The sequence below is a fragment of the Rhamphochromis longiceps genome, linkage group LG15, assembly GCF_057381845.1.
Source record: "Rhamphochromis longiceps isolate RC_006_pf linkage group LG15, R_longiceps_female_GT1.1, whole genome shotgun sequence".
Classification (NCBI taxonomy): domain Eukaryota; kingdom Metazoa; phylum Chordata; class Actinopteri; order Cichliformes; family Cichlidae; genus Rhamphochromis; species Rhamphochromis longiceps.
Window position 1 is genome coordinate 960,858 of NC_140571.1, and position 25,817 is coordinate 986,674.

At 44.5% G+C, this 25,817-nt stretch overlaps 1 protein-coding gene across 2 annotated transcripts in view; it reads right to left on the minus strand.

Annotated features, from left to right (window-relative positions):
- Window positions 1-740: 740 nt before the first annotated feature.
- kif26bb (kinesin family member 26Bb) overlaps window positions 741-25,817 on the minus strand; it is a 29,585-nt gene continuing 4,508 nt past the window's right edge. The window contains exons 2-15 of one of the 2 annotated variants that reach the window (XM_085383292.1): window positions 25,316-25,660; window positions 23,031-23,480; window positions 20,669-20,790; window positions 20,388-20,559; window positions 15,031-15,240; window positions 14,593-14,686; window positions 11,857-12,128; window positions 10,985-11,162; window positions 10,734-10,872; window positions 10,243-10,402; window positions 7,035-10,125; window positions 6,062-6,231; window positions 4,377-4,527; window positions 741-2,627 (exon numbers count right to left, since the gene is read on the minus strand). In XM_085383292.1, coding sequence (XP_085239418.1) covers window positions 2,428-2,627; window positions 4,377-4,527; window positions 6,062-6,231; window positions 7,035-10,125; window positions 10,243-10,402; window positions 10,734-10,872; window positions 10,985-11,162; window positions 11,857-12,128; window positions 14,593-14,686; window positions 15,031-15,240; window positions 20,388-20,559; window positions 20,669-20,790; window positions 23,031-23,480; window positions 25,316-25,660 — 5,754 coding nt within the window. In that variant the 3' untranslated portion in view covers window positions 741-2,427. The remainder of the gene's footprint in view (window positions 2,628-4,376; window positions 4,528-6,061; window positions 6,232-7,034; window positions 10,126-10,242; window positions 10,403-10,733; window positions 10,873-10,984; window positions 11,163-11,856; window positions 12,129-14,592; window positions 14,687-15,030; window positions 15,241-20,387; window positions 20,560-20,668; window positions 20,791-23,030; window positions 23,481-25,315; window positions 25,661-25,817) is intronic. The other variant, XM_085383293.1, reaches the window with a different exon arrangement.

Consider the following 25,817-nt stretch of genomic DNA (forward strand, 5'->3'; position numbering starts at 1 on the left):
TCCCATGACATCTTAAAATAGTCACATTTAAACTCAGCGTTTAAACTGGCTCAGGATCAGTTTGTGTTTGTAGTGGACAAACTGCCTCCAAATATGGAGACATTTCTAGAAAAAATAAAATGATATAAAACACATTATTCAGTTTTAAATGAGCTATGGACGTTAACCAGGCGTACGGTGTGTGTGTGTGTGTCTCAGATGAGGCTGAGCAATGAGGAAGTGGAGCAGAAAGAGAGGAAGGGCAAAGTCAGGGAAGGAAACACGTGTGTGTTTCCAGTGTTCTTCTTTAATGATGCTGACTTTATAATAGGGCACCCCCAGGGCTGAACATGGCTTGGTGTCATTACCTTTTCATTTGACAACTCAAAAACCCCTTCCTGTTTTCGATGTTGCATGGCGTCATGGCACTCACACACGCACACACACATGCACACACACATGCACACACACACGCACTCACACACGCACTCACACACGCACTCACACATGCACTCACACACGCACACACACACGTACTCACACACATGCACTCACACACGCACTCACACATGCACACACACACGCACACTCAAATGCACTCACACACGCACTCACACATGCACACACACATGCACTCACACATGCACACACACATGCACTCACACATGCACACACACACGCACACACACACGCACTCACACACGCACACACACATGCACACACACATGCACACTTAAAAACAGGCTCTGGTGACCAGTAAGGACAAGATCCCAGATGTGATGGCAGCAGGAGCAGCACAGCACTTTTAATTTTTGCAAATCAAAGGATGCACAGTCTCTGCACACATGAAACATAATGGAGTGCTGTGCTCATTTATTCACAGTGACAACAACATGCTGATTAATACGATTCACAACAACAAACATCCAGCGTGTGTGCGTGTGTGCGATTCCCGTATATTTAAACGCATCGACCCAGGTAGACATCCCAGCACTGCTCACCGATCACTTTGGGTCGTGGCTCGGAGCCACAGGGCTCTTCAGACACCGTGACGTTATTCCTTTAAAGTAATTACTCCTCCATTACACTGTCAGTAGAATCTGCATTCTTTTATTCTACTTCCAATCACTTACTAATGTGTTTTACAGTCAGTGTATTGATCACCGACCTCTCTGTTGGTGTAACTTACACAAACACTACCGTTGTTCCCTTATGGCTCATTCAACAGTTCACTGAGATCCCTGCTAAACATTTACTTATTTACATTAGTTACAAATAAGGAAATGCACTACTTTTGTAGTTTTAGCACCAAAATCTATTTACACAATGGCATCATTGGTGGCATAATATTCCCTTTTTGTGAAAGCTGCACCGCCTTCTGCTCTACGATGGCTGATCACGTTGCTACTCAAAGACATCGTGTTGGCTGAGTACATGATTGGTTTGACCAATCAAATCAAGAAGAACAGCAAAGCACATGAAACTTGAAGAACATAATCGTCACGTTCAGTTGCATTTCCCTCGCTTTGCTCTGTTTGTTGTAGAAGGACAGTTTGAGGTATTGTAAATGTTTGCATCCAGTGGAACAGCTGTGGCTCAGGAGGTAGAGAGGCCAGTCCACTAATCGGACGATCATTGGAGCCTTGACTCCAGTCAGCATGTCAAAGCGTGCGATAGACAAAGACAATTGGAATAAAGCTTTGTGTGAAAATGGCTTTAAGAAAAGCACAATTTGGATCGTCCACTTATCACAGTTTCTCATTAATTGCTTAGCAGAGTACAAAAGTGCTTCATTTGGAGCTGTAGTTGCCTCCTGAGCCGTTTTGCACAGATGTGTAGATGGTATTCACATAAATGATATTGCTGAGCCTAAAGACTTCCCAGAGAACCAGGATCTAATCCCTCATTTCTACGGTCGCAGAGCCTTTTGAGAACCAGAGCACATTTTGACAGGTTTGAGTGCCAGTTGTTGTGTAGTGTTATTATCAGACGTGGAGTCATTTCTTTGAGAACCATGGCAGACACAGACTTTGGACCGCTTCTGTTTCATTACACATGATAGGCTCTCCCGTTGTCCAACATTGGAGTTTTGTGGTACCGAGCTCGTTAGCACCAAAATATTTTAGCATTAGATGCTGCTTGAACGTGATGGCTTTAAATATACTGCCAAATGCTAAAAAAGTGCATAAACACACATCTTTATAGGTTATTTAACTGCAACTACTGTCTGGAAAACATGAAGTAAAGGTTAGTTGGATTTTTTTGAAAGTCTAAAATGCCGCAGAGGAATTCCCACCAGGGGACCGGAGGCAGTGTGCTACTTCAAAACATAACAAGTGTATACATGAGGTGATCTCACCTCTGTGTCTTGAGTGCCGAGATAACTTCATGGATAATCAACAAGTTCTACATAATAGTCTAAAAGAAACATATATGTCAGCCAGTAGGTCAGTATCTCTCTGTGAATCTATGATCTGCCGTTTTTCGCCGTCTCTTCTTACGCCGTCTCCCGGCGACACCATCAAAGCAGGTGACCATCATGACGTTGGCCTTGCAGAGGCTGACCTTGCGCTCCAGCCGCGCCGTCACCAACTCAAGTGCTTCCAGATGCTCCAGGGAGTCCACCTCGAACGTCTGCCATAGGTCGACTGGGGAAGGACAATAAGGGTCAGTGTGCCGCGTATACTTCTGTGTGTTACTGTATGAGCAAAAAGGAGGATGAATGAAATCGTGGAGGTCAAAGTTCACATGGTAGATTTTTCTCAGACCCACAAAAGTCATCATTGCATTACAAAACATTCTCATACTGTAAGAACTGCTTTGCCAGCAGGGCAGTTTGTTGGTGTGACAGCCTCTTATTCCTTAACAGCATCACGTGCTCTGTGATTAAAGCATAATATAAAATGTCACATGCTGGTGAGGGTATTACTAATGGTGCTAATGAGAAGTGTGGATGCTGCTCCTGTAAAAGGAGGCTACAGCCTGCTGCATATAACAAGCTGATTACTTGCTTATTCACTGAAGTGCGAGCTCAGATGATTAGTCATTGAACCAGTTAATCAGCTGATTGCTCATGTTTTAATCATTTCAGTCACCTTTCAAGCAAAATCACCCAGTTACAGAATTATGTCTTCATATTTATTTTATGGCTAAACTATACAGAAATGTTACAACAGGTCCTACAAAACAATACGATATGAGATGAGATGAGATGCTCTCCATCTGTGTGCAAGCCTAGTACGAGCCAGAACAGTAAAGTACATTTGTATTGTAGCCTGTGTTTTATAGCCTATAATGGCTGAGAGACCAGTGTATAAGCTGTGTACCAGTATGTCAGTATGTTGGCACCAGATTTGCCAGATACACATTGCATAGCTACGCTAGAGTTAGCTCGCTAACCAGCCCGGGTGTTTATTATGGTGTGAACACAGACTGTACATAAAAGATGAACATAGCTTCTGAGTCTAAAAAATGAAGCCATTGAGGAAGTGCCTTAAACCTGTATTACCTATCACGGCCAGCAGAGGCGTCCCTGTGGGTACATACATGTTATAATGAAGTCTTCTCTGTTCTCTTGCTCTAACACCATTAAATGTATTCTCCTGTTAATTATATGGACTCAGCTGCTACCAACAAGTCTTGATGACTTTAACACTATGGTCCTTCTCAGAGTCAGAAAGTAAAGTCCAGTGACTCAGGGTAAGCCCGGAGGCTAGCCTGAGTGTGCAGCGCTCCTCGATTTCACGGTCAGGTCGGCCACGCATAGCTTCTGGTTTCAAAAGTTAAGATGAAGGTAGTGAAAGGTTAAGGTTCACAACAGGACTTCATTGATACTGAGCGATTGCTGATGGATATGTCCGTGTTTTTATATCGCCTGTGTGAAGTTTTGCTACCTAACACCGTGGCTAGCTGGTTAAGCTCAGGACGCTTGCTCATTATCAGTGTCACTGGCAAAGTACTATGCAAAGATATATATACAGTCCTTAAACTGAAACGGGCTGTTTTACACCTGGAAAAAACCCAAAACAGAAATCAAAGTTCCAAACATGAACTCAGTGATGACGATGGCTCCACCGTAGTTGTTGATCACGCCAAAAATTGCCTGTTTCAGTTTGTTTTTAATGAACTTAATGCCCATTTCCTCCTCTTGCTTGTTGCCATTTTTCAACTGGTCTTAAGCTTTTGGGACTGTATATATTTGCTGGTGACCAGTGGACTCGTTTCTGTTAGATATTGTTGCTCATTGTTGTCGCTGGAACTGAGAGAGACATTAATGGAAGGCAGGGAGAAGTGTGGAAGCCAAAGGCTGTTCGAGGAAGCTAAATCTAGATGACGACTACTCTTTTCAGATATTAGCAATAACAGTTACAGTTAGTTTTTAAAGAAACTCCACTGACACTCGTGGTTCCACGTGGCGGGCTCCAGCATGAGGCGGCGTTTGGCCAGCTCCAGCTCTCTCCTCAGGTTGTTGTATTTGGCTCGGACTTCGGAGATCCTCTGCTGACGGTGCTCCAGGAGCTTCAGCTTGGCGCTGAAGCATGTGGGCCCCTGAAAGCAGAAACACAACCCTTTTCACTTTTTTTATTTAGTCAAAGATTTTTAAAACACAGCTGAAATTAAGTAAATTTAATTTACTCTCACCATTTAAACAATGAGCCCTGGAATACTGTATGTGAGTACTTTGTAGGTTTTAATGAAAAACAGCATCCACCTCTCAGCTGCTCTTCATATAAACATCATGTTAGGGCAGAGATGGGGGGAGCATGGCAGTCGTTTGGGGGTGGGGGGAGGGGGGGTCAATAAATCCATATTTACAGTTTTTAAAATCTGGTGTTTTACCTCCATTCTGCTCTGCTTGTTCTACGTCTTTGTTCGCCGCTGCAGCACTGACCCAGTTTACCCCATGTGGTCATTAAAATTGTATCAAAGTTGCCTGAGAGTGGTGGAGACAGGGAGGCGTCTCACGGGGCCAGACCTCTCGTCGTGGGACATTACGTCACCACATGGACCCTGTTTTGCTATCAAGCGCATTTTAAATGCCAGACGGTCTTTTATGCGAGGTTTACACAGTCAGCTTATCAAGCATGCTCTTCTTCTGCAGCATCGTGCAAAAATACTCCCACGAGTGGGAGATGTTTGGTCTCCTAAGACATTTCTGTCTATGATTTACTCACGACGGACTCCTTTTGTATTTCTCTCCCATTTAATATGTTTACTGGATTCATATTCTTCGGACTACGTTGCAGAAGGAAAAAATGTGCCACATTTATCATCAATCATATAAGAAAACAAAGTTTTATGAGACACACATTACATTTAAAATGGGTGGAAATGAATATATGTTAAAGGTATGAAGACCTTGTAGCTGCTCAGTACAAACACAGGGTTAAATTGTGATTTGCTCAATAACTCGACTTCCAGTTTTTGGAATATAATTTTCATGAGTTAATCTATGACCTCGAGACACTGGAGGCACCTCATTATTACTGTCAGTAGTGCGTCGTTGTTGTTTTTAAGCACTTTTTGCTGTTTAAAAATACTGTAAAGTATTTGTGTTTCTTATGTTGTAAATTTGCTCGGGACTCTTATTCCTTGTTTATTCTAAGCTTTGTGGGAACCTGCACGCTGTCTGTCACTTTGCTGCTGTAACGCGTGAATTTCCCCAGTGAGGGACAATAAAGGATATTTCTATTTTATTTATCTTATTCTACTCTTATTCGCTGTGGTCTGTTAAGTTGACACCATAGCTGAGGTTTCTCGCCTCACAATATCTGCGGCGTCTCCTCAAATCTCTGCAACAGAGACGGCAGATCATTTCAATTTATTCCATTTAATATATCAAAAAATGATATTGTGGCAGCATTAACGCCGGTCCTTTTATTCCATAACAAAAAATGGTTACTTACCATTTCGAATACAAAAAGAGAACTAACTGAGTTCTACGTCACAAACAAAACAACAACCACAATCCTGTTTTTGTGGCTGTTCTCGCTCGTTGCTCGCAGAGGTTATAAAGGTCATACTGTTTATTATGTAATGCCCTTTAACCTCCAACAAAAAAAAATCAAAATAAACCCAGCACCTGTTTGCCAGCACCTGCTCTTTCCTGCATCCTCTGTACATTGTCGATCTCATAGACCTTGATCTCGTAGGCCTCTGGGATTCCTTGATCCATCCAGCGAGACCGCAGACCGCTAGCCGAGCGTCTCAGGGTCAGAGGTGAATCATGGGAAAGGTGGCGCTGCTGAGTACCTGGAGCCAAGAGCGCCAACACATGTAAGGCAGAAGCACATGTTAGTGGACTTTTCTTGGTTCTTAATGTGAGTGTTGAGCATTAAATAGAAAAGTCACAGTGAGTCACACATTTACAGACGAGGCAGCTACAGCAGGAAACGATTCATGAGCTGCCGTATGTGGTTCCTGCTGGAACAACAGTTTGCCTCGGGCCAAAGTGCAGCCGCAGAGCTGCCAGAAGTCAAGACCGGAGACACAATTACTGCAACTCTCAGTTTGAGTCAGTCTGCCAGTGCAGGAAAAGATAGTGAGTGCTTTATGTTTTCAAACTGTAGCTTTTAGTTACAGAAGAGGACACATGAGGACAAACTGAGCGCACACACAAAAAGCAGTTAACAGTGAGTGTGTTTGCAACATAACTCTGTTAGCGTGCATAATCACGCACACACCCCTCTGTGTAACACAACCACACAAACGTTTTCTGTTTCCATCAGTGAGAATCCTTCCTGGGTTCATGTATTAATGATGCGACTTCCTACACAATCTGGCTTTTAATGCCAGCGAGGAAACTGGGTCTGGCTGCGTCCAGCACACATGTCGTCTTTCATTAATGTCACATTAATATGTTATGCAGTCAGATTATGAGCCAGCCATGTCACCATGAAGCTGGCGTTGGCGAACAGCGGCGCTAACGTTTGCATAAGAACGTCTGCTTTGAGCTTCTGTTGGTTTGTTTTTGTTTGCTTTATAAATCAAACTTGAAAACTTTCCAAAAGTGAAAGTCATTTAATTCATTACATAAAAATCGTAGGCGCTCTCACCTGTACCACCTCGTCTCCGAGACGGCCAGCCGCTGCGAGCCGCGCTGAGGAGGGAGCCGCTCCTGTCGCTGACTGAGTCTCTGGCTGAGGTGCTGCTGCCTGTGGCCTCGCTGTCCCTCACCATGCTGTCATAGCCACTGCTCACCAAACTGTTTCTGTTAGAAAAATGCAGGGATGTCTTCCCCATAGCTGGTGGTAAATCGCCGCTCAACACGCTGGTGGTGTCACTTGCGTGCCCACTCAGGTGATCGGGCATGCGGGGAGATGTCAGTTGACTGTACGGGGAGGGCAGTGAGGTCGTTTGGTCCGATCCTCCTGTAGTGGGACTGGGGGCCCTCTCCTTGAGAAAGTCTGAGAGGCGACCGTTAACAAATCCCTGAATGGCAGATTTTGTGGATGAGGATGTGGAGCTCTGGCTTGGAGTCCGGCTGATAGAGCGATGAGACCGTGGAGGGGAAGAGGGGAAAAAGGAGGATGTGCGTTCGTGGCTGACTGTTTTACTGTCTGGAGACAGACTGGCACTATGATTGATGGAGTCCTGCAGGGTTTTGTGGGAGACGCCGGGGTTCTTGATGCTAGGAGCTGACGATCGACGGACTTTGGGGCTAGACGTCTTGAGCTTTCCCACAGCAGAAAGCTTGGAGTGGATATGCCTAGAAGACTGAGTCGCAGGGTTTTCAGACGGGAAAAAATGATGTTCAGACCGAGGATTTTTCCTCGGGCTCCTGCTGGCCCTCGGAAAGGTACAATCTCCCTCAAAATTGCCTTTATAGCCAGACTTACAAGCTCCTTCAGTACTTCCCCTGGAGCTTCCCCTGGAGCTCACAGAAGCGTTGCTGCCGCCTCTTTCTAGGGCTGGAAAGTCTCTTGGGATCCGCCCGAGAGAGCTCGTCCGTCTAGCCAGCTGCTGTAGTTTGGCACTGAAAAGCCTGCCACTCTCCTCCATCGGTGACCTGAGCCTCCTGCTTGTATTATCACGTTTTACTGCTGAAGTGGATTTATCAATCACAGATCCAATACCCTTCCTGAAAGTAGCACCAGGATCCTGTTTGAAGTCTGTTCCATATCTTTGAGGAGAGGAAATATAGAGGTTGTGGTTAGTAGGGGAGTGCTGCCTCGCCTTCCTCCTCTCGAGAGTTACCCTTGGGCTGCAGGGAGTGGATGATGTCAGCCCCCTTGAGTCTACGAGGTGGGCATCCTGGTGTTTGGCACTTTGCCATGCTCGAGGTAAGCTACCTGTTGAATAGGAGCAAAGGATGGTTTCTTGGCAACCAGGTGACTCACCAGTCCTCTTGGGTGTATCTCTGCATGTGATCTCAGTCCCCTCTGAAAGCTCTGCAGTGTTCGAGGAGTAAACATGCCCACGGTCTCTGGGGTGGGCCTTGTCTGTGTTTGTCTGCTCACACGTTTTGTTGTCTGGAGGTTTATTACAAAAACTCAAATGTTCTAAGACGACTGGCTCATAAGACATTTGGCTACAAGACTTGTCAGTCTTTTTGACATGTTTCTGAGAAGCCACAGGTGCACACTTCTCCTGAAGGACCTCCCTGTGTTCTGAACATCGAGCTGTATTTCTAATGGACTCTGATTCTGACCTGACTCCTGCTAAAGTTTCACAGTGACTTTCGTTGTCTTTGGCACAATCCAAGTCACAATCCAAGTCTGTATTAATCAACATGGGGTTAATAAATGAAGGCAACACCCTTTTCTCCCTTCTGACTTGATGCTGGGACTTTTCAGTGCCAGCAGGATGAGCAGCAGAGCTTTCGGGAGCACCAGAGGAGCCTGGAGCTGCAGATTCCTCGCTGACGTTGCTGATTATCTGGATTGGCTGAGAACTAGCCGAGTCTTCAGCGTGTGCCTGTGAATGAGCTCCGTCTCTGATGCAAATAATATTTCCACCTGTCCTTGCTCTGTCGTACGCTCCACTGATGGTCACCTCTTCTACCATAGAGAAAACCAGCTCATCTTGACCTTTTAAGTCCAGCGGCTGCTGAACGGTCACTGTGATCGTGGCTTTCATTTCCTTAACATCCTGTTTGGGGTGACTGTTTAGGACGTCTCCGAGTACAACACTTTTAGCCAGGGAGTGTGAAGAGGAGCACGTAGAAGAAGGAGATATGGGGGAGCTTTTGCCAACTGGTGAGGTCCTTTTGTCTGTTTTGAACCAATCAGCAGTTTCAGCTCTGTCCTGTTTGTGTGAAGGTTCAAGTGCAAGAGAACTGGCCCCTGCCGTGACCTTTGCATCCACATTAAAGCGCTTGGAAGAAACCCCATTACCTGACTTAAGAGTCCTGGTGTTAGAAGGCTCAGAGCGGCAGGTCGCGTTCAGACCCAGAGTTTGATTGAGCAGTTCCTCGCTGGAACTGGTGGCACTACACTCCTCACAGTCGTACAAACCCGAATCTTCTCTCTGAAAACTGTCTCCAGCACCGTCTGTTTGCTTTTCTCCAGCAGAGGTCTGACTGCAGCTCAGCCCCTTATTCAGCAGTGTCTGTGGAGCTTCAGTGTCTGCGCGTTTTACAGATTCCTCCGGGTGCTGTGACTTAACAGTGACATTATTTAAACAGGCACCTTTTAAGGAAGATCTGAGCACATCCATGGTCATTTCACTTCCATCGATGCACCCCAGACGTTCTTGAAGTTGAGCAAACGTGTCACATTTGAGACAGTCCCTCTCTGGTTGCTTCCTTTCTCCTTTCAAAACGTCGGTTTGCCCCAGAAGAGCTGACTCTGTCGTCTTTTCTACTTGCAGCTGAGGAATTCTCAGAAGCTCCTGGAGGAGAGCAGCAAACTCTGGGTCGTCCAAGTCCGCCTTGTTAGGGTGCAAAGACGGTATGATTGGTACAAACTCGGGCTGCGCCTGCCTCGGGGCTGATCTGGGGTGGACTGAGCCGTCTGAGTCTATCTGGATGACTGTGTCGCAAGACTGTTCACTACTGGAGCGTTCATCCAGTTCATCACGCAGGCGAAAAGGACGGATGTCGACGTCTACCTCATCGGTAGAGTGGAACGCCCGCAGGGAGAACGACTGCAGCCCTTTTTTTTCTCTAGTCAGACTCCTCGCACAAGGAGAACATGAGGTAGACTGCTGTCGGATGAAGGTGGATGATGCTATTAGATAAGTCTTATAAATCCAAAGCAACATTCAACAATTTTGGGGTGCTAGATAAAGAGTGACATGATTAGACTCTGTCATTTATACTACCTTCGTCCTCTTCTGTGTCCTGCGAAAACGAGAAGCAAGCTGGATGGTAGAGAAGTTCTCTTGAAGGTGTGTCAAAGAATCCATGATTTGAGCAATTACTGTAGTGTGGCAATTTGTGTGGCCCAGGGACTCTCGAAGGAGCAACGTCAACTTCCCAATCCTGCAGAAACAGTGCAACGTCATGTGAGTGTCTGTGGTCGCAGGTTTAACTGCACCAAAGTCAGAGTAAACTTTATTGTCATCTCTGCAAATCCAGTGCAGCATACGAGCCGACGAGGCTCCGGTTACATCAGCGCACAAAAAAAAAAGCTAATAAATCGACATAAAAAGAGAAGAAAATAAATAAATATCAGAGCTCCAATAAGAATTTGCAGTTTGGGGTGGTTTACAGTGGCCTGTGTTGCAGCTTGTAAACCCGGAGTATAAATAGGTTAAAGAAAACAAAGTTTTTAATGAACAAACAATTTTCCTCCTTTGTTTTAGATTCTTACTTGTTTGCGGTGCTTTTCTGTCCACTTAGAAGAGACAGGACGATTGGGCCCAGCTCAGAATGGGGGGGTTTATTTTTGTTGACACCCCTCATACCACTACACACGTCTATCATGGTCAACTTGGTGGCGCCGCGGGAACCTACGGAAACGATACAGTTGGACTTTAGAGGAGGTAATGCAAAAAGATTTAACAGATGCAAATCATAAAATATCGAAATTCTAGAATCAGTTTCTGAATATTTCACTGCAACCTTTTCCAATGGTGCTGCTCTCTGTACGTGGAGGCTGCACGTGAAGGGTGAAGAACATGATGGAGCTGTCACACAGGTACGTAATAAAGTCACTGTGCCGACGTGCTGCGACGGCTGCATCCAGGAGGGAAGCAGCCCGCTCGGCAGTGGGGGCCTTCACCCGGTTGTGCTTGTGTAGCTGAAGGAGAGAAGAAGCAGATGCACATTTGCTGTAAAATCAGCCCTTTCATCTGTTACATTTATCCCACTGTTGCTGATCACTGTTCATTTTGAAACAGGTTCAATATTGTTAGAATGAATCTTGTGTCATTCGTCTCAGCAGCAAAACATTCGGGCTTCAGTCATTCTTCAAGTGTTGACTGAAAGAACAGAGAGGATGTGGCGCCCACACACAGACACAGTGTAATCAGATATAATGTGCTGTGCAGCATAATAGGTTTCCCTCCCAGCACCATTATCTTTTCCAACACAGTGCGGACCATTATTGTCTAAATAAAGATGAATAAAAGTTTCTCACATCCAGAGGGCACACACTCACGCCAGCTCGCAAGCACCACAGACAACTAATCTAACTAATCTAGTTGGCATGAACGTGTAACGTGAGAATACTGTCTCTTTTGAAACAATTAGAATAACTTTAAAAGGGGTTTTTGCTGCTGCTGTCTCCTATCTGCAGTAAACAGTATCACCTTTGCTCCCTGTTGTCTACTTTGGGTTTGTGTTTATGAAGATTTATTAGACTTTTATGCCAACAACAGTAACTCCACTACTACAGATGTGGGTCACTGGGCCACAGCGTGCCGATGCAGAGGTAAGGGAGGCACAGGAGTTTAACAATCCCTTCTCTTAATGGTAAAAACCTTCAGTTCTACCTGGACTCCGTAGACTGGGTCCTCCTGGAGTTTAATGTGGGCTTTCGGGCTGTCGTGGATGCTGCCTAATGATGGAACAACTTCCCCCAGCAGATCCCTCAGCGTGTCCTCCTCTCCGCAGCACAGTTCGATAGCAGACACTGACACACTGAGATCGGTCCACGTCCTCTCTCTGCGGCGCTCGATGGCGCTGTACAGCCAGGAGATGGCACAAGGAATCAAGCCGAGCTTCCCAATGTTCTCACCACTGCCCACCATGCTGGACCAGGACCCTGAGGTGGAAGGGGAACACATAGATGCACAGATTTTCTATATATAAAAATGAAGTTTTTGCAAGACTCGATTCGGTCTTATGAAAAATGAAGTGCACCCCAAGATTCGATGGCTTGCAGCTATTATAGACCATAATCATTAATTTAAACCAATTGATTTCTGTATGAGTGTATCAGCCTTCAATGTTGTGTAACAATTTTTGTCTTTACAACATTGCTTAAGTTCATTGAACTTTGCAGGCATTTGTTTATAAGTTCTACTGTGGGTCACCTTGACTGTTGGGGGTCATTGCCTGCTGCATGACACAGCTTTAGCTGGCTGAGCCTCACATTTGTCTCTAGGTTAGTTTGGAGTTTATGGTGATTATTTGACTACTCGGTTCCCAGGTGACTGCATAAGCCCAAATCCTCATACCTCCACCACCGTGCCTGACACTTGGTATCAGGTGTTTATACTGATCTGTTGTGTTTGTTTGGGTTTTGGCTCAAATGTTGCTGTGTGTTACAGCCAAGCACCAACATTTTGCTGTTGTCTGTTCAAAGGACACTGATCCTGAAAGCTAAGCCACGCTGCCATCCAAACAAGCTATATGTTTTCAGTCTTTCTAGCAGTGCCTTAATGAACTTTAACTTTAACATGCTAACTGAGGCTAACTGAAATGTAGCTCTTATGCACCGTCTAAGCATGGGTTACACACATTTGGGTGACCTTCTGTTAACCACACCTGAATGCTCCAAACCAGCAAACTGTCAAAATGTGCTCACACCTGCAGATCATCAATGAATCAGCTGCAACTGACTAACAGCACCTTCTTGCTAATTAGGGATCCCTCTGTGATTCTTTGGTGTGCACTTATTAAGAGTGTACTTAGTTGGACTGTGGGCCGCCTTGAGTCCTTTGAAAACCCTACTACATATGACATACATGAAGGTATGCATCCACACAATATATACTACATTCACAAATACACAGTCTGAGTGGCACAATCAGTTTTTATATTATTTATGTCTGAAAAATATACTAACCATATCAATGCAACGTGTTGCTGTCAGAAACAGTTTTTCTGGGCTGTTTAATAAATAAAATCACAGCTTCTGCTGTTCACGTGTGTAACAGGAGATACAAGTCGTTTATTCCACTTAGCAAGGGAACTATTTTTTTAATTTTCCAAAAAAAAGCATCATCAGCCAGAGTTAGTTTTTGGGTAGCTCAGCTAAAAATGATTGTACGTCTGGCTTCTGCACGTGTGCTACCAAACACAATGGGGCCATAGTCGTAGCTGAGGCCATGGGCTCAAAATAGTACACACCAAATAATGAACATCGAACTGTAACATCTTAACACTGAAATAAAGGCAGGGGAGGAGGCGTGCTGAAAACAGCACATCACAGAGCACACGTTCACTTTCAATGCACTGCAGGCAGAAATGACTGAATAATAAAAGATTTCATATCAGTCATAAAAAATATCTGCAAGATTTTATATATGGATATATAGATAATCAGATTTATAGCAAAGTCTTGAAATGGGGCTAATTGCAGGAAAGCATTGGCACAAACAAAACACATCATATATAATCTCACAAGAATAGACAAATAAATGTTTTTATGGACCGATGCCATATTGTGTCTCTTTCTAGTGCACTTTTGCCCCACATTACTCTTGAGTTATGGGCTTGTTTCACCCTATCTCGTCTTATCCAAACTCTAATTGAATGAGGATAAGAGAATTGGTTTACTCCAATTAAAGGCCGAGCGGCCGTTATTCAGAGAGAATAGTATTCTGTGGAGGAGATTGATGCCCCCCTGGCCGTGGGCCACATGTAGTCTGTACTGGCCAACTAATTCAATCAGATTTACGGAGAGTGGCGTCATGTGAAAAAGCAGGTCCAAGGAGACCCTGTCCTTACCCTGTGTGTGTGTGTGTGTGTGTGTGTGTGTGTGTGTGTGTGTGTGTGTGTGTGTGTGTGTGTGTGTGTGTGTGTGTGCTACAAATCTATTAAACCCCTTTACCGCTAAGTGCAGGGCTCCATCTCTCTAATAGCAACATATCACAGTCCACTTTGTTTGCAGGCCCTTCTGCTCAGCGCTTCAGCAAAATGAAGTGAAATATTTGCCTAAAACGTCAAACAATGGGAAGCTTTTACAAACACATGCATGCTGTATAACTGATGATCAGGCTTTTATTTATAAAGTAACAGGTGAAGGATGAATAACTTAAAGGGAAATGTTTGTTTGTTGGTTTTTTTAAAGAGCAAAAAAGAGAAAACTGACTGGGAGACGAGACAAAAGACACGAGGAGGCTGGAGATTTGTATCGAGAGGACAGAGGGAGTTTGAAGTGATAAAGAAAGGCTGAAAGATTGCAATGGGATAGAGGAGGAGGTGGGGCGGGGATGATAAAAGCATCCCATTCCCATCTTGAGATTTTAACCCATGGCCTCTCACAAGGACCGATTACTCACCCACATCAGCACAACCCAAGCCCAGGACACAGGCATCGCTGCCGCTGAGCACACAGCGGATGACATCAGCCAAGACGCCTGCACACACCTCGGCCTGGTCGAGAGAACAAAGGACAGCGAGCAGCTTGTGAAGAAGCGCACTCGGTACAGAGCAAGAGCAAAGCAGAACGGGGATGCAGACTGATTCCCTTGGGCTCAGATACTGTAAGCAGAGCTTGGATAAGGCTGAATGTAATTGATGGACTGTGTAATTGTGGTGGCTATCCAGGGCCTATCAGTTTTCAGGTCATCAGACAGAGAGAGGGAACTAACAGTGTAGGATAAAGAGGAGGGAATATGTGCTGTATACATGTAATGCTACACAATCCACTGTCTGCCAACCTGATCACCATAGAAACAACTAAAGTCATATTTAAATGCTTTGCAACAGAGCCACACCTGGCTTGACTCCTGAGGATATGCACTGTCAAAGGTGAAGGTCTTCAGCTGACTTTTGCCATCCCTGCCCAGTGTCATGGTAGCACGCTGATGGCTTTTGGTGACCGGCTCCACTATGGTTACTCTCTTCTTGGACGGGTCGATCCGGAGAACAGGTGGTTGGCCTTGGCTCTCTGACAGCGATGGGTTCACCCTCAGCACGACTTTCACCTGTTCGCCAAAGGAAATGGAAACAGAGTCGTGATGAAATTTAGACACAGTACAGAACAAAATATCTGTCCAACTGAAAAATACTGTATGAAAAAATAACAGTAAGAACAGCTGTCATGAGATTGCAAAGAGCATGAGCTTAATCTCAAATTATTATTTACCCAAAAATGCAGTTTCCATCAGCTTTAGCTGCGCTCTGTGTTTGCTGTATGAACTGTACGCCCTGCTGTTTGTGGGAAATTATCAAATATCAGAGGAAGGTTGGACATACCCACTGCAGCATCAGCACCAACCCATTCTCACTCCCAGCTCATCAGATATGGGTGCTTTGTCAGAAAAGCCTTCCCATTCAATTATAGGAGGTTACACAGACTCAAGCGTCCTCAAATCACAGAGCAGAATTTAGAGTCATTTAAATGCTTTTATTTTACTTTCATTTTTAACCTGAGTTTGGGGGGAAACAGCCATTCGTGTAATGCTGCTTTGAAGTTTCCATTAACCAGGGAATCTATAATACCCGAGTAAGACTTCTAACCAGCCATCAGTACTGCATGTGAGAGCTTGTTGTAGCATTGTGAATATGGTAGCACGCTCTTGTTAATATTTGGTAAAGCAACACTACGGATGAGCAAGGCTTCATAGATCCTCTAGCTGTTTGTAGCGTAGTCTTGTTTACAACCTGATGGACTGAGCATAACGTCCAGGCTGGTCTTAGCCACAATTACAGCTAATTAACTAAAAGCCACATCACCTTGTGTTGTAGCTGATACAGTATGCCCCATGCCTAGCACAACGATTGCTGGTCACCTGCAGCCAATTTAGTATTTCCCGTGAACCTAACCTCAACAAGCATTTCTTTGGACTGTGGGTTTAAAAAACAACAACAAAAAGAGGTCTTTCTTGCTGCAGTGCTAGCCACCATATCATCATGGCATGACGCTACAGGCAAACTGTAAAATGTCTGTATTGTTTAATATTTAATGCTTTAACCTCATTATAATGGCATTATAATGTATTTGTTGCTACTGTCCAGTCTAAGCTAAAAAGCTGAACGCTAACATGATGCTAGCATGTAAATATACAGCGCTAAATGCTAGCAGGTACCAACAAAATGAGATCTTAATCTAAACGCCAATGAGGCAAGACTGAGCAGTACTATGTCGCACATGGAGCCTTTAGGAAAGAGTCAGACTGTTTTATCTGAAAACTCTACAGTTTATTAAATGCATAAAGGGACTAGATACTCTGCTTTTACTGTACAGCGTGTATGTATGCTAGCTGATTTATGTGCAGACCACAGACAGCAAACAGCAGCGATATGGTGTCTGTTCTGTTTATGCATTCATTTTTTTTTAAACGTATGATTACCAACAGAGGTTTTTGACTCCAAAAACAGCTGCTGAAGAGTAAAGGAAAAGTCAGACTTGTGCTCTGAGCCCCTGCTGTTCAACAACAGGCGGCTGAAATACTGTCTAAATCCTCAGCTGGAAAAGAGAAAACCTGGGCAGGACAAAGTGATAAATGTCAAAGAGTATTAGGGCATCTTTGAGATCCTGAAGCAATGGAGGTGAACTTTGTTGAGCTAAACAGACAAACTGTCTTTGGACAACCAGTCGCCTGTTTTGTAAGGACATCAAATATAAATGAACTGACAACCAAGAATAAAATGGTGAATTGAAACAAAAGCATATTACCTTTAGGCTGCAACACACCACATGATTCAGTCAGTGCAGCAACTACACAACCGCCTCATACATCATACATCAGCTGCATGACAATGCATTCCTCCTGCTGTATCTCTGCATGTCGTGACATTAATTCCTTAATGCACATCTCTGGAGGAAGTCTGAGATTTAGCGGCTTTAAGCTCTTAAATCGAGTTATATCCTGATTCTGACAGGCTCCTAACAAGGCTCACAGGTCTTGGTCTGCAGGAAAACAAGGCAGCATATACCAGACAGCGCACCCTATTAGGGCTTATAAGCCAATTATAAAATTGTTTTTTCTGAATTCAGGTCTGCAAGACTGCAAGTAGATGTATGTTCTGACACCCACTCAAATGTGGTTTTCCTGAAAATGCACAGGACTGCATTACACCATGATGAGATCATCCTACATTGACTGAATTTGAAAAGCCATTTTCCATCTGCCACATGAAGGATTTTTTTCCCTTCCTCATGATTTTAATACCTTACGCAAGAAGTGGTTTCTTAACCATATTGAACACGTGTCAAACTCTTTTTATGAGGGTTAAATTATTCAGGAGAACCATTTGCAAGCTGAGAAAATCCTCCTCGACTCGCACACGCATGCATATTCTTGCACGTTTAGATGTACAAAGCTGAGTGCTCAAGCAGGTGTGGCCGGCGGTGTGGTCTATTTGAGCCCTTATCTGTAACTCTAGACTACACCCAGGAGTCCATCTATGAGACGAGGGCAGGGCCCCCAGCCATATTGATCTCCCCGAGTTTCTCTCCCTGAGGAGGTGAGGAGAAGGGAGGAGGAGAACAAGATGGAGACATTAGCACCACATTACAGTGTATCACAACGGACGGGTGATATAGGATCTCGTCCAAATTGACTGAGATCTCCTTACCCCACAACACGGATGGTCAAAACACTTCCAAGATGGTGCCTGTGGGCTCTTTGTCAATCAGTCACCAGTCCAGGTTTATTCTATATATTTATACCTCACAATACAGGACACGTAGTTGCCCAGTGGCGTATTTCATAGTGAAACCTATATATATTTTCCTTTTTAAATAATGCATGCAGGATGTCTGTGTGTATTATAAAGCAGTCAGTAGATGCTGCACATTATATCCAGTGGTGGCCGTCAGTTGATTTATAGCACTGCATTAAATCCATCATGTTAGCCTGATGTGCAGAATTCTAAGTACACATTATAGCAAAGCAGAGCACAATTTTTGTGATTGATCCTATTGCTAGTAATATGCCATGAAAACACTGTACACTGATCAGGATAACACTTGAGTGAGCGAAAAATCTTATTGACTGTAATTGTAGCTTGCTTAAAATGATGAGCCAGTATTCTGCCAGTGATCCATGTATGATGACTAACCCTTACTGTGCACTTCACATGTTATACCTCGTCGGTAGTGGGTTGGACCCCCTTTTCCCTTCAGAACTGCCTTAATTCTTCCTTGTAGATTTAATAAAGTGCTGGAAATACTTTGGTCCATAATACCAGGATAGATAGGCTCTATTAAGTTGATAGCTGGAGACTGTTGAGGCCATCTGAGTGAGCTCATGGTCAAGAAACCAGCTTTAGATTATTTGAGTGCGCTATCCTGCTGAGGATACTGCAGGGATGGACGTGGTCAGCAACGATACGTGTGTCGCCCGTAGTGTTCAGACAATGGTCACTTGGTGCTATTTGGACAGAGAGTTGAAGAGAATATCCCCCACAGCACGGACTGAACCACTGATACAAGGCAGGACAGATCCATGCTTTCGTGTTGTTTATGCCAAATTCAGACCCTACCATGCGACTGCTAGAGCAGACACTGAGACTCATCAGACTGGACAATATTTGTCCAATCTTCTGTTAAGGAACATCACTGATTCCATGTGAACTGTAGTCTCAGTTTCCTATTCTTAGCTGACAGGAGTGGCACCCAGTCTGCTGCTTTAGCTCGTCTGCTCAAAGGTACATTGTTAGTTACTGTTCTTACTGTCTTGGAGCAACTGTGACCACGTCATTTCCTCTGGGATTAAAAATATATTCTGATGTTGTAGGTTCAGAGAGGATTTTCAACCATTGCAACCAAGATATCGAAGATATCGAAGATATCTTGGTTGCTGAGGTACTGTTACCGTTCTATCCACTCTGTGCAACTGAAATGCCACTGGTTGGATATTTTCTCTTTTTGGGACCATTTCCTGTAAACCCAGATATGTTTGTGAGGGAAACTCCCAGCAGAGTTTCTGAAATACTCAGACAAGCCCGTCTGGCGCCAACGACAATGTCCGAAATCGCCAACATTGCCTAAGTCATCTTTCTCGCCCGTTCTGATGTTCACTTTGAACTTCACCAAGTTGACCTCACCGTGTTTACATGCCTGAATGCATTAGCTGCTGGAATGTGATTGGCTGACTAGATATTTCCGTTAGTGATCGACTAAACAAATGAAGTTCCCGGAGACTTTAGACTGTTTTCCAGTCTTTCTCCCTTCGCAGTGCTGATGCAACTGTTGTTCAACGAGATTAGCTCAGTTTGACTTATTGTGACGGAACAACGCAGACACATCGAAGCATAAATGCAAACAATGACATCGACCACTACGGCGTAGGCTGCTCCACTCCATTAATAATAATAATAATGGATTGTATTTATATAGCGCTTTTCAAGGCACCCAAATCACTTTACAATGCCACTATTCATTCACTCTCACATTCACACACTGGTGGAGGCAGCTACAGTTGTAGCCACAGCTGCCCTGGGGCAGACTGACAGAAGCGAGGCTGCCATATCGCGCCATCGGCACCTCTGGCCAACACCAGTAGGTTCTTGCCCAAGGACACAACGACTAGGACAGAGGACCCGGGGATCAAACCGGTGACCTTCCGGTTACAGATGCGCTTCCCGACCCCCTGAGCCACGGTTAAGATAAGGACTATAAATTAAGCATGGCTACTGCTCTGACAACCACACCGCCAGTGCTGAAGCCTTTTGGTGGTCTATACTAGAACAACAGCGGTTGTTAGCAGAACATTACGGTTGGGGAACCTTTTATCTAAGGCTCACACATGTACACATTTAAATTCTGATTCTCTTGTGAACTTTCTTTTTAGCAACAATTAATGAGTGGCTGGTTACAGTTTTACATTTTTTAGTCAGACCTGCATAAGCAAATTATAAAATGCATTTAGGCCTGCAGCAGCGTGTCATCGAGGGAAAATAAATAAATAGGCAGGCGTGCATTTTTATCCAACCCCAGTGTAAGTAATGGTCTCCAGCCTGGTGATCACTAAAATTTCTGCTTTGTTTTTGCTTCATGACACATTTTAGTAAGTGCCTAAATTATGTTCTCTCCTCCAAGTATCATAATTGATGGGATTTCTGAGCAGTTAATGTGTTTCAGTGTAGTACAGATCAATTTGATGTGCTAGAATTTGAAGTCTACCTTGCCAACGCTGGGCGAGTCCTTGGTTCTAGTGGCAGCTTGCAGCAGGCAGGTGGGGACGGGCGGTGGGTTTTTCTGGATGATTTCCCTGAAGCAGGTGGAGAGTTGAGAGGGAGCTGGATCAGAAGCATGGCCCTTTTTCCTCAGTGTCAGGCTGAGCTTCTCAGCTGCCCTACGGGAAAGAAGTGAGGGGGTGTGTCATTGCACGGAAACTCCTGGTGCAGCCAGTACAGATCCTTTTCAAACACTTGCCGTTATTTGGTGTGCATATATTGGCTTACCTAGTCAGAAAGGACATAGCTGCAGTGTTGGCGATGGACACCACTCTGGATATGTGCGGGATCTTAGAGGTGGTCTGTACAGCCCCGACATCCCTGCAGCTCTGATAGGCATCATCTGTAGCCTGCAGGGGGAAAAAGCTCATTAAAAAATCCAAATGTGTAATTGCACTGCAGCACCCACTCCAAAAGGGGCTATTATCACGGGAATTACTCTGGGGAGGAACATGAGGTGGGCGTCTGTGTAAGTAGGGCACGCAGGCTGAGAGGAGCACGCTGGGTTAACATACACCGTTAGTCATATTACAGATGCAGCCAACTGCATTTGGAGTGTGAAGGATAGTTTGTGAAGGCTGCAGTGACTGCAAAACGTGATTCAGATGTGACACATAGTCACATCATCACTCAAGCAGCCTTACACGAATATATTCCAACACTCCAACGCTCCAGCGTGGGCGTTTAGGGTTCATTCATGAGTTCACAGTGTGTGTCTGTGTGTGTCTGTGTGTGTGAGTGGCGTGGTCGACTCTGCACGCAGCTCGATGTGAACTCGTGCTGCAGGCCTCTGAGCCAGCAGTGGCTCAGCTCGTTCTTAAGGCAAGATAACAAAGTCAACTTTTGTTAGCATCACAAACGCAAAGTGCCAATTAGTGCCAGAGGAAATCTGCGGTCATTGTCGGGAATGAGGAAGCCAGAGATAATATGGATAATGCACACTTCCCCGAACCCTCCTGCTTTCTGCTTTTTGACTCGCGTCTTCTGTCGTAATCTTTTTTTATCGCTTCACTTTCCCTTGCTCCAATTCCTCATGCGGTCTTTTATGATGTCTTGTTTTCCCCTCTCCTTCCTCGTTGCCCTTCCTTCCCTTCAACCCTTTCATTCCTTGCCTCCAATCTTGCACACTTCATTTCCTTCTCTCCTCTTCTTCCTTTCTCCCTCTGCCCTTCTTTGCGTCTCCTCACTTCTCGTCCTACGCTTTCGCTTTCACCGAAGCTGTAAAAACCTCAGTTGATCTGCTCTCAAACTGAAACACGTACGAATCATTTCTTCCACAGCCGTGCACAGTACAGGAGCGCTGTTATTGTCACATTTGATTAGACGTGCCTTCAAAATAACAGTTTTTAAAAGAATCTCTGAAGACTCCTTTGGTCCATTTAAGCACTCCTTAGTATTCTCACATAGTGATAACACGGGCTGATAAATTGAAATTCTCAGTCATTTTTCAAACAATGGCTCTGTTATTTCAGACAAAAGTACACAAAGCAGACTTTCTTCCTGGATGGTGACTGCCACTTTTGACAACTGCTGCTAGCAGATTTTTATCAGCTAGCTAACTCCGGTAGTGCTAACTCTCAGAGTTGAGTGAAAATGCAATCTAGAGCTGACTCCGTTTTTTAAAATGGTAAATCTTTTAAAAGGACCTTACACAGATGCTTATGATGTTAAGAAGGATTCTAAAAATGTGTGCTATCAGCATGTAAGATCACACTTTATTTTATGCTAACATTATACTCAGATCCTTAAAAGCTCAAGCTGCCCCGTGTCTGCAGTTCACTAAGTATATATCAAGAGCTTATTATCAGTACCAGAAGCAGGACTAAGTTTAGATTTTACGATTAGTGAATGGAAATCAATTTTTAGCTTTGGCAGAGACAAAGCGTGACAGGGATGCTAATGTTAGGAATAGCTCCTTTAGTGAATATGCTAGCATGAAATTGTCCTTGTCCCTGAGCTGTTTGAGAGAGCTCCCGGTAAACCTCCACCCTTGAAGCAATTTTACACTGTAGACACCCTCCTAAGATATATCTATATGCAGTTTACAATAACATTGTGATTCAGCAAAATGAAAACTGTGATGCCTACACATATTATCTGTCAACCAGGTCAAATATAGTCCTAGAATCTGTCACTAACTACATTAAATGAAGGATTTGGGGTATTTTTAGTTGTTGGCTTACAGAGAAAATGAGCCAACTGAGTAAAGAAAAGTCAGTTCTCAGTCACCTTGTACAGGTTTATAATCTTTTTTTATTGGGGACTTGGGAAGGACACGCTCAACCACCTTCTATCACACTAATGCATATTTCGCCAGCCGCAGTGTTTAATACGACCGTCGCTCTATTGATCACAAGTGCTTTTTGACCGGCCGGCTCTTGCGACAGAGGTAAATCATGACCCAATTCCATTCCATTAGCAAAAGTACTTTTGAACAACACACTCAGCCACGGGATCGAAATAGGCTCTGATTAGGCCCTATGAATCACTGGCTCGCTGACATGTGCACCCGTAAAGGCACACATTACCCATATAGCTCGTTAGGAGGGTATGTGAGATTCAATGCTAAGAAAAGGGCTCATAGTGGTACCTGACGGTAAGGGTTTGTGGTGACACCATTAGCTCTGGATGCAGATTTAGAAGCCACCAGCTGCTGCTGCTCCTCCACCCAGCGGCCCATATCAGGGTTGGGGAGCTTGGGCCCCCTTCGTCTGAGGGTCTGTGGGGTCCTTTGAGGCGTCCTGGGGCTGCGTGGGCTCTGAGGAGTGTGGCTTTGATCCAGAGCCTCCCTCGAAGCCCTGTCTCCTCGCTTTGCTTCAATTTGTCCAAACAGTGAGCCAGTGCTGAGGCTGGCTTCAAAAGAAGGCTTGGCTAATGCCTGACCCCGGCTCAGAGCCACATGGATGGCCTCTTGCTTGAGCTGGTACAGGTTTGTACCGCAGGCTCCACACTCCCCCTGGTCTCTTTCTCTGAAGTCCGTGGTGGACCGACTATGGACCCGGAGGTTTTCATGAAGAAATGCCGACAGGTCACTCAAGTCCTGCACAAGTGAGAGAACATGGCAACAGGAGTTACAGACAGGAAAAACCTTTGCTGTTTATAGTACCTTTTTATTATTGCACAACACTCGCCTGTAATTGACTGACAAAATAAGATAAGTCGAGCGCAATCTTCACATTAGGACACAGTAACAGTCTAATCTGCTCTGTTTGATATCTGGCTGTATGAATGATCACTGAGTATACGAGAACAGAGTCACGGGAAGCCACTTTCTACATGGAGGTATTGATTAACACTGTCTTTATGATCTTTAACAGCCCAGTGAAAAAACTGTGTTTACTGCATCTCACGAGTGGATGGAACATGTCATAAATCTCAATTCACTGGAAACTCTCGGAGACTAGCATGTCATCCTGGAAGAAGGGCTTTTTTTGTCTGAAACAAAACAGGAAAAGCGAGACGTCAGTGTTTGTGTCTTTTTTCAGCCAATATTAGCATTTTGCTGAATGTCATGTCATCACTGTGTTACTGTAATAGACAGCTGCTATCTGGATTGGATGTAAAAAATCCAATTTAATTTGGAAAAATCTGACAACAGGAGGTTAGAACAAGTAAAATCGTGCTACTTTAAAACAGAGATTTTGACACCTGAGGTTCAGGTCTGGCCCGGCTGTCACAGCTAACAAGAAGGAATCAAAAACCATCATCTTGTTTTTCATCCTGAGAAAGACACACACAGCAGCATCCAGCACGCACTGTTTCTCCTTCCCTCCTACACACTACAATGACCGATGTTCCCTCACAGGAGTTCAACAGGAGCTCTTAAATGTTGCAAAATTTCACTCAAAGCCTAAACGTGCTGAAACAGCTGGTGCTAAATAAACTTCCCTCATAAATAATATATAGGGATAATAATCCTGATGTATCAAAGAGGCAAAAATAAGCCAGACTGAATTTCAGGTTAGACTGATGACAGATAGAGTATAAGGTGCTGCAGAGACAGCAGCAACTCCATCTTAACAGATGACGTTATACACCCATGATGCTACTGAGAAATCACGCTTGGATCAATAAACCTGCGAGCAGCTAGATCTGGCTTATCAGATTTCTACTGACCACGTCTGTGGCCGCACGGTGCCTCCCATCTTCCTCCTGCTCTCCCTGTGGTCTCCAAAAACATGACACACCCCATCCCACTTAAGAGGACAAAAATAAATAGCCTTCCCTCAATGGAGAGAACTGTGGAGATGACACAGGGATGTCGCCATGAAATATTCATGGCCATTTAAAACCACTGGCGCAGGAATGTCACTGGTTTACTTTGGCGAATGATGGATTTTGGTGGTGATGAATGTGCAAACGTGCACGCTTCTAAAAGGAAGCACCGAAGGTCCCACATGAGCCTTAGAACACTTGTTAAGCATCACCACTATAGCCTCAAAAGGAACTACCAGTTATGCTTCTGTGTGACATAAGTGTCATAAAATGTTTTCACAGCAGGTTTATTAGAGTTTATCGGCCCTCGCTGAAGCATTCATGTCTGCTTTTAACATTTTTCATGCATATTTATTCTTTCAATTCACAATATTCATACCCAAAGAGGTTATTTGAGAGGAAAAAGCAAGTTTGTGAATACTTTTGTCACTAAATTGCATCACAAAAAATATGAATGTGCATTTCTTTTAATTAATGTAACAAATATACACCAGTACCACCTGCTGATAAGCATCCATATGCTTTCAGCTCCTGTTTCATTTCAGTTACGTGTTGTCTGTTGAGTCCAAACACGAAATTTTATATAGACTGCTTCGAAAGCACACGGCTGCACTGTCACGACTGCCACTTGATCCCCATCACAGTATCATTGTCACTGACCTTGCAGGAGAAATGATGGTGAACAGCCAGGCTAAGGGCTTGTTTCTTCAGAGCAACAAGGGTCGCTGAGCACTTCTCGCAACGAGCAACTTTCCGATCGGACCTCCCAAAGCCGGGATTCGCCGACATGGAGCCTCCTCTACATATAGTCCTAAAGGACATGGTTGTCCGGATGCGGTCTCCTACAGATCCAGGGAGGGACTTGTAAGACGGGACATCGTCTGCTCTCTGGCACATATTCCGATATGGGTCGCCCCTGGACCCTCCGGCACCCACAGGAGAGGGGCGCTCCTTGGGCTGGCGGTCCTTCCCTGCGGTCTCAAAGTGATGCTGCACTTCTGCGCTCTGAGAAATAAATCATGATAAATAAGGATGTATGTGGGCTTTGGCAGGGGGAAATTAAATATCAATCGACTTGGACTACTGTAACCACACCCAAGTGTTTTGTTTTTTCTAGTGCAACAGTACTCTCAAGAAACTCTAAACCCCACAAATGCTAACA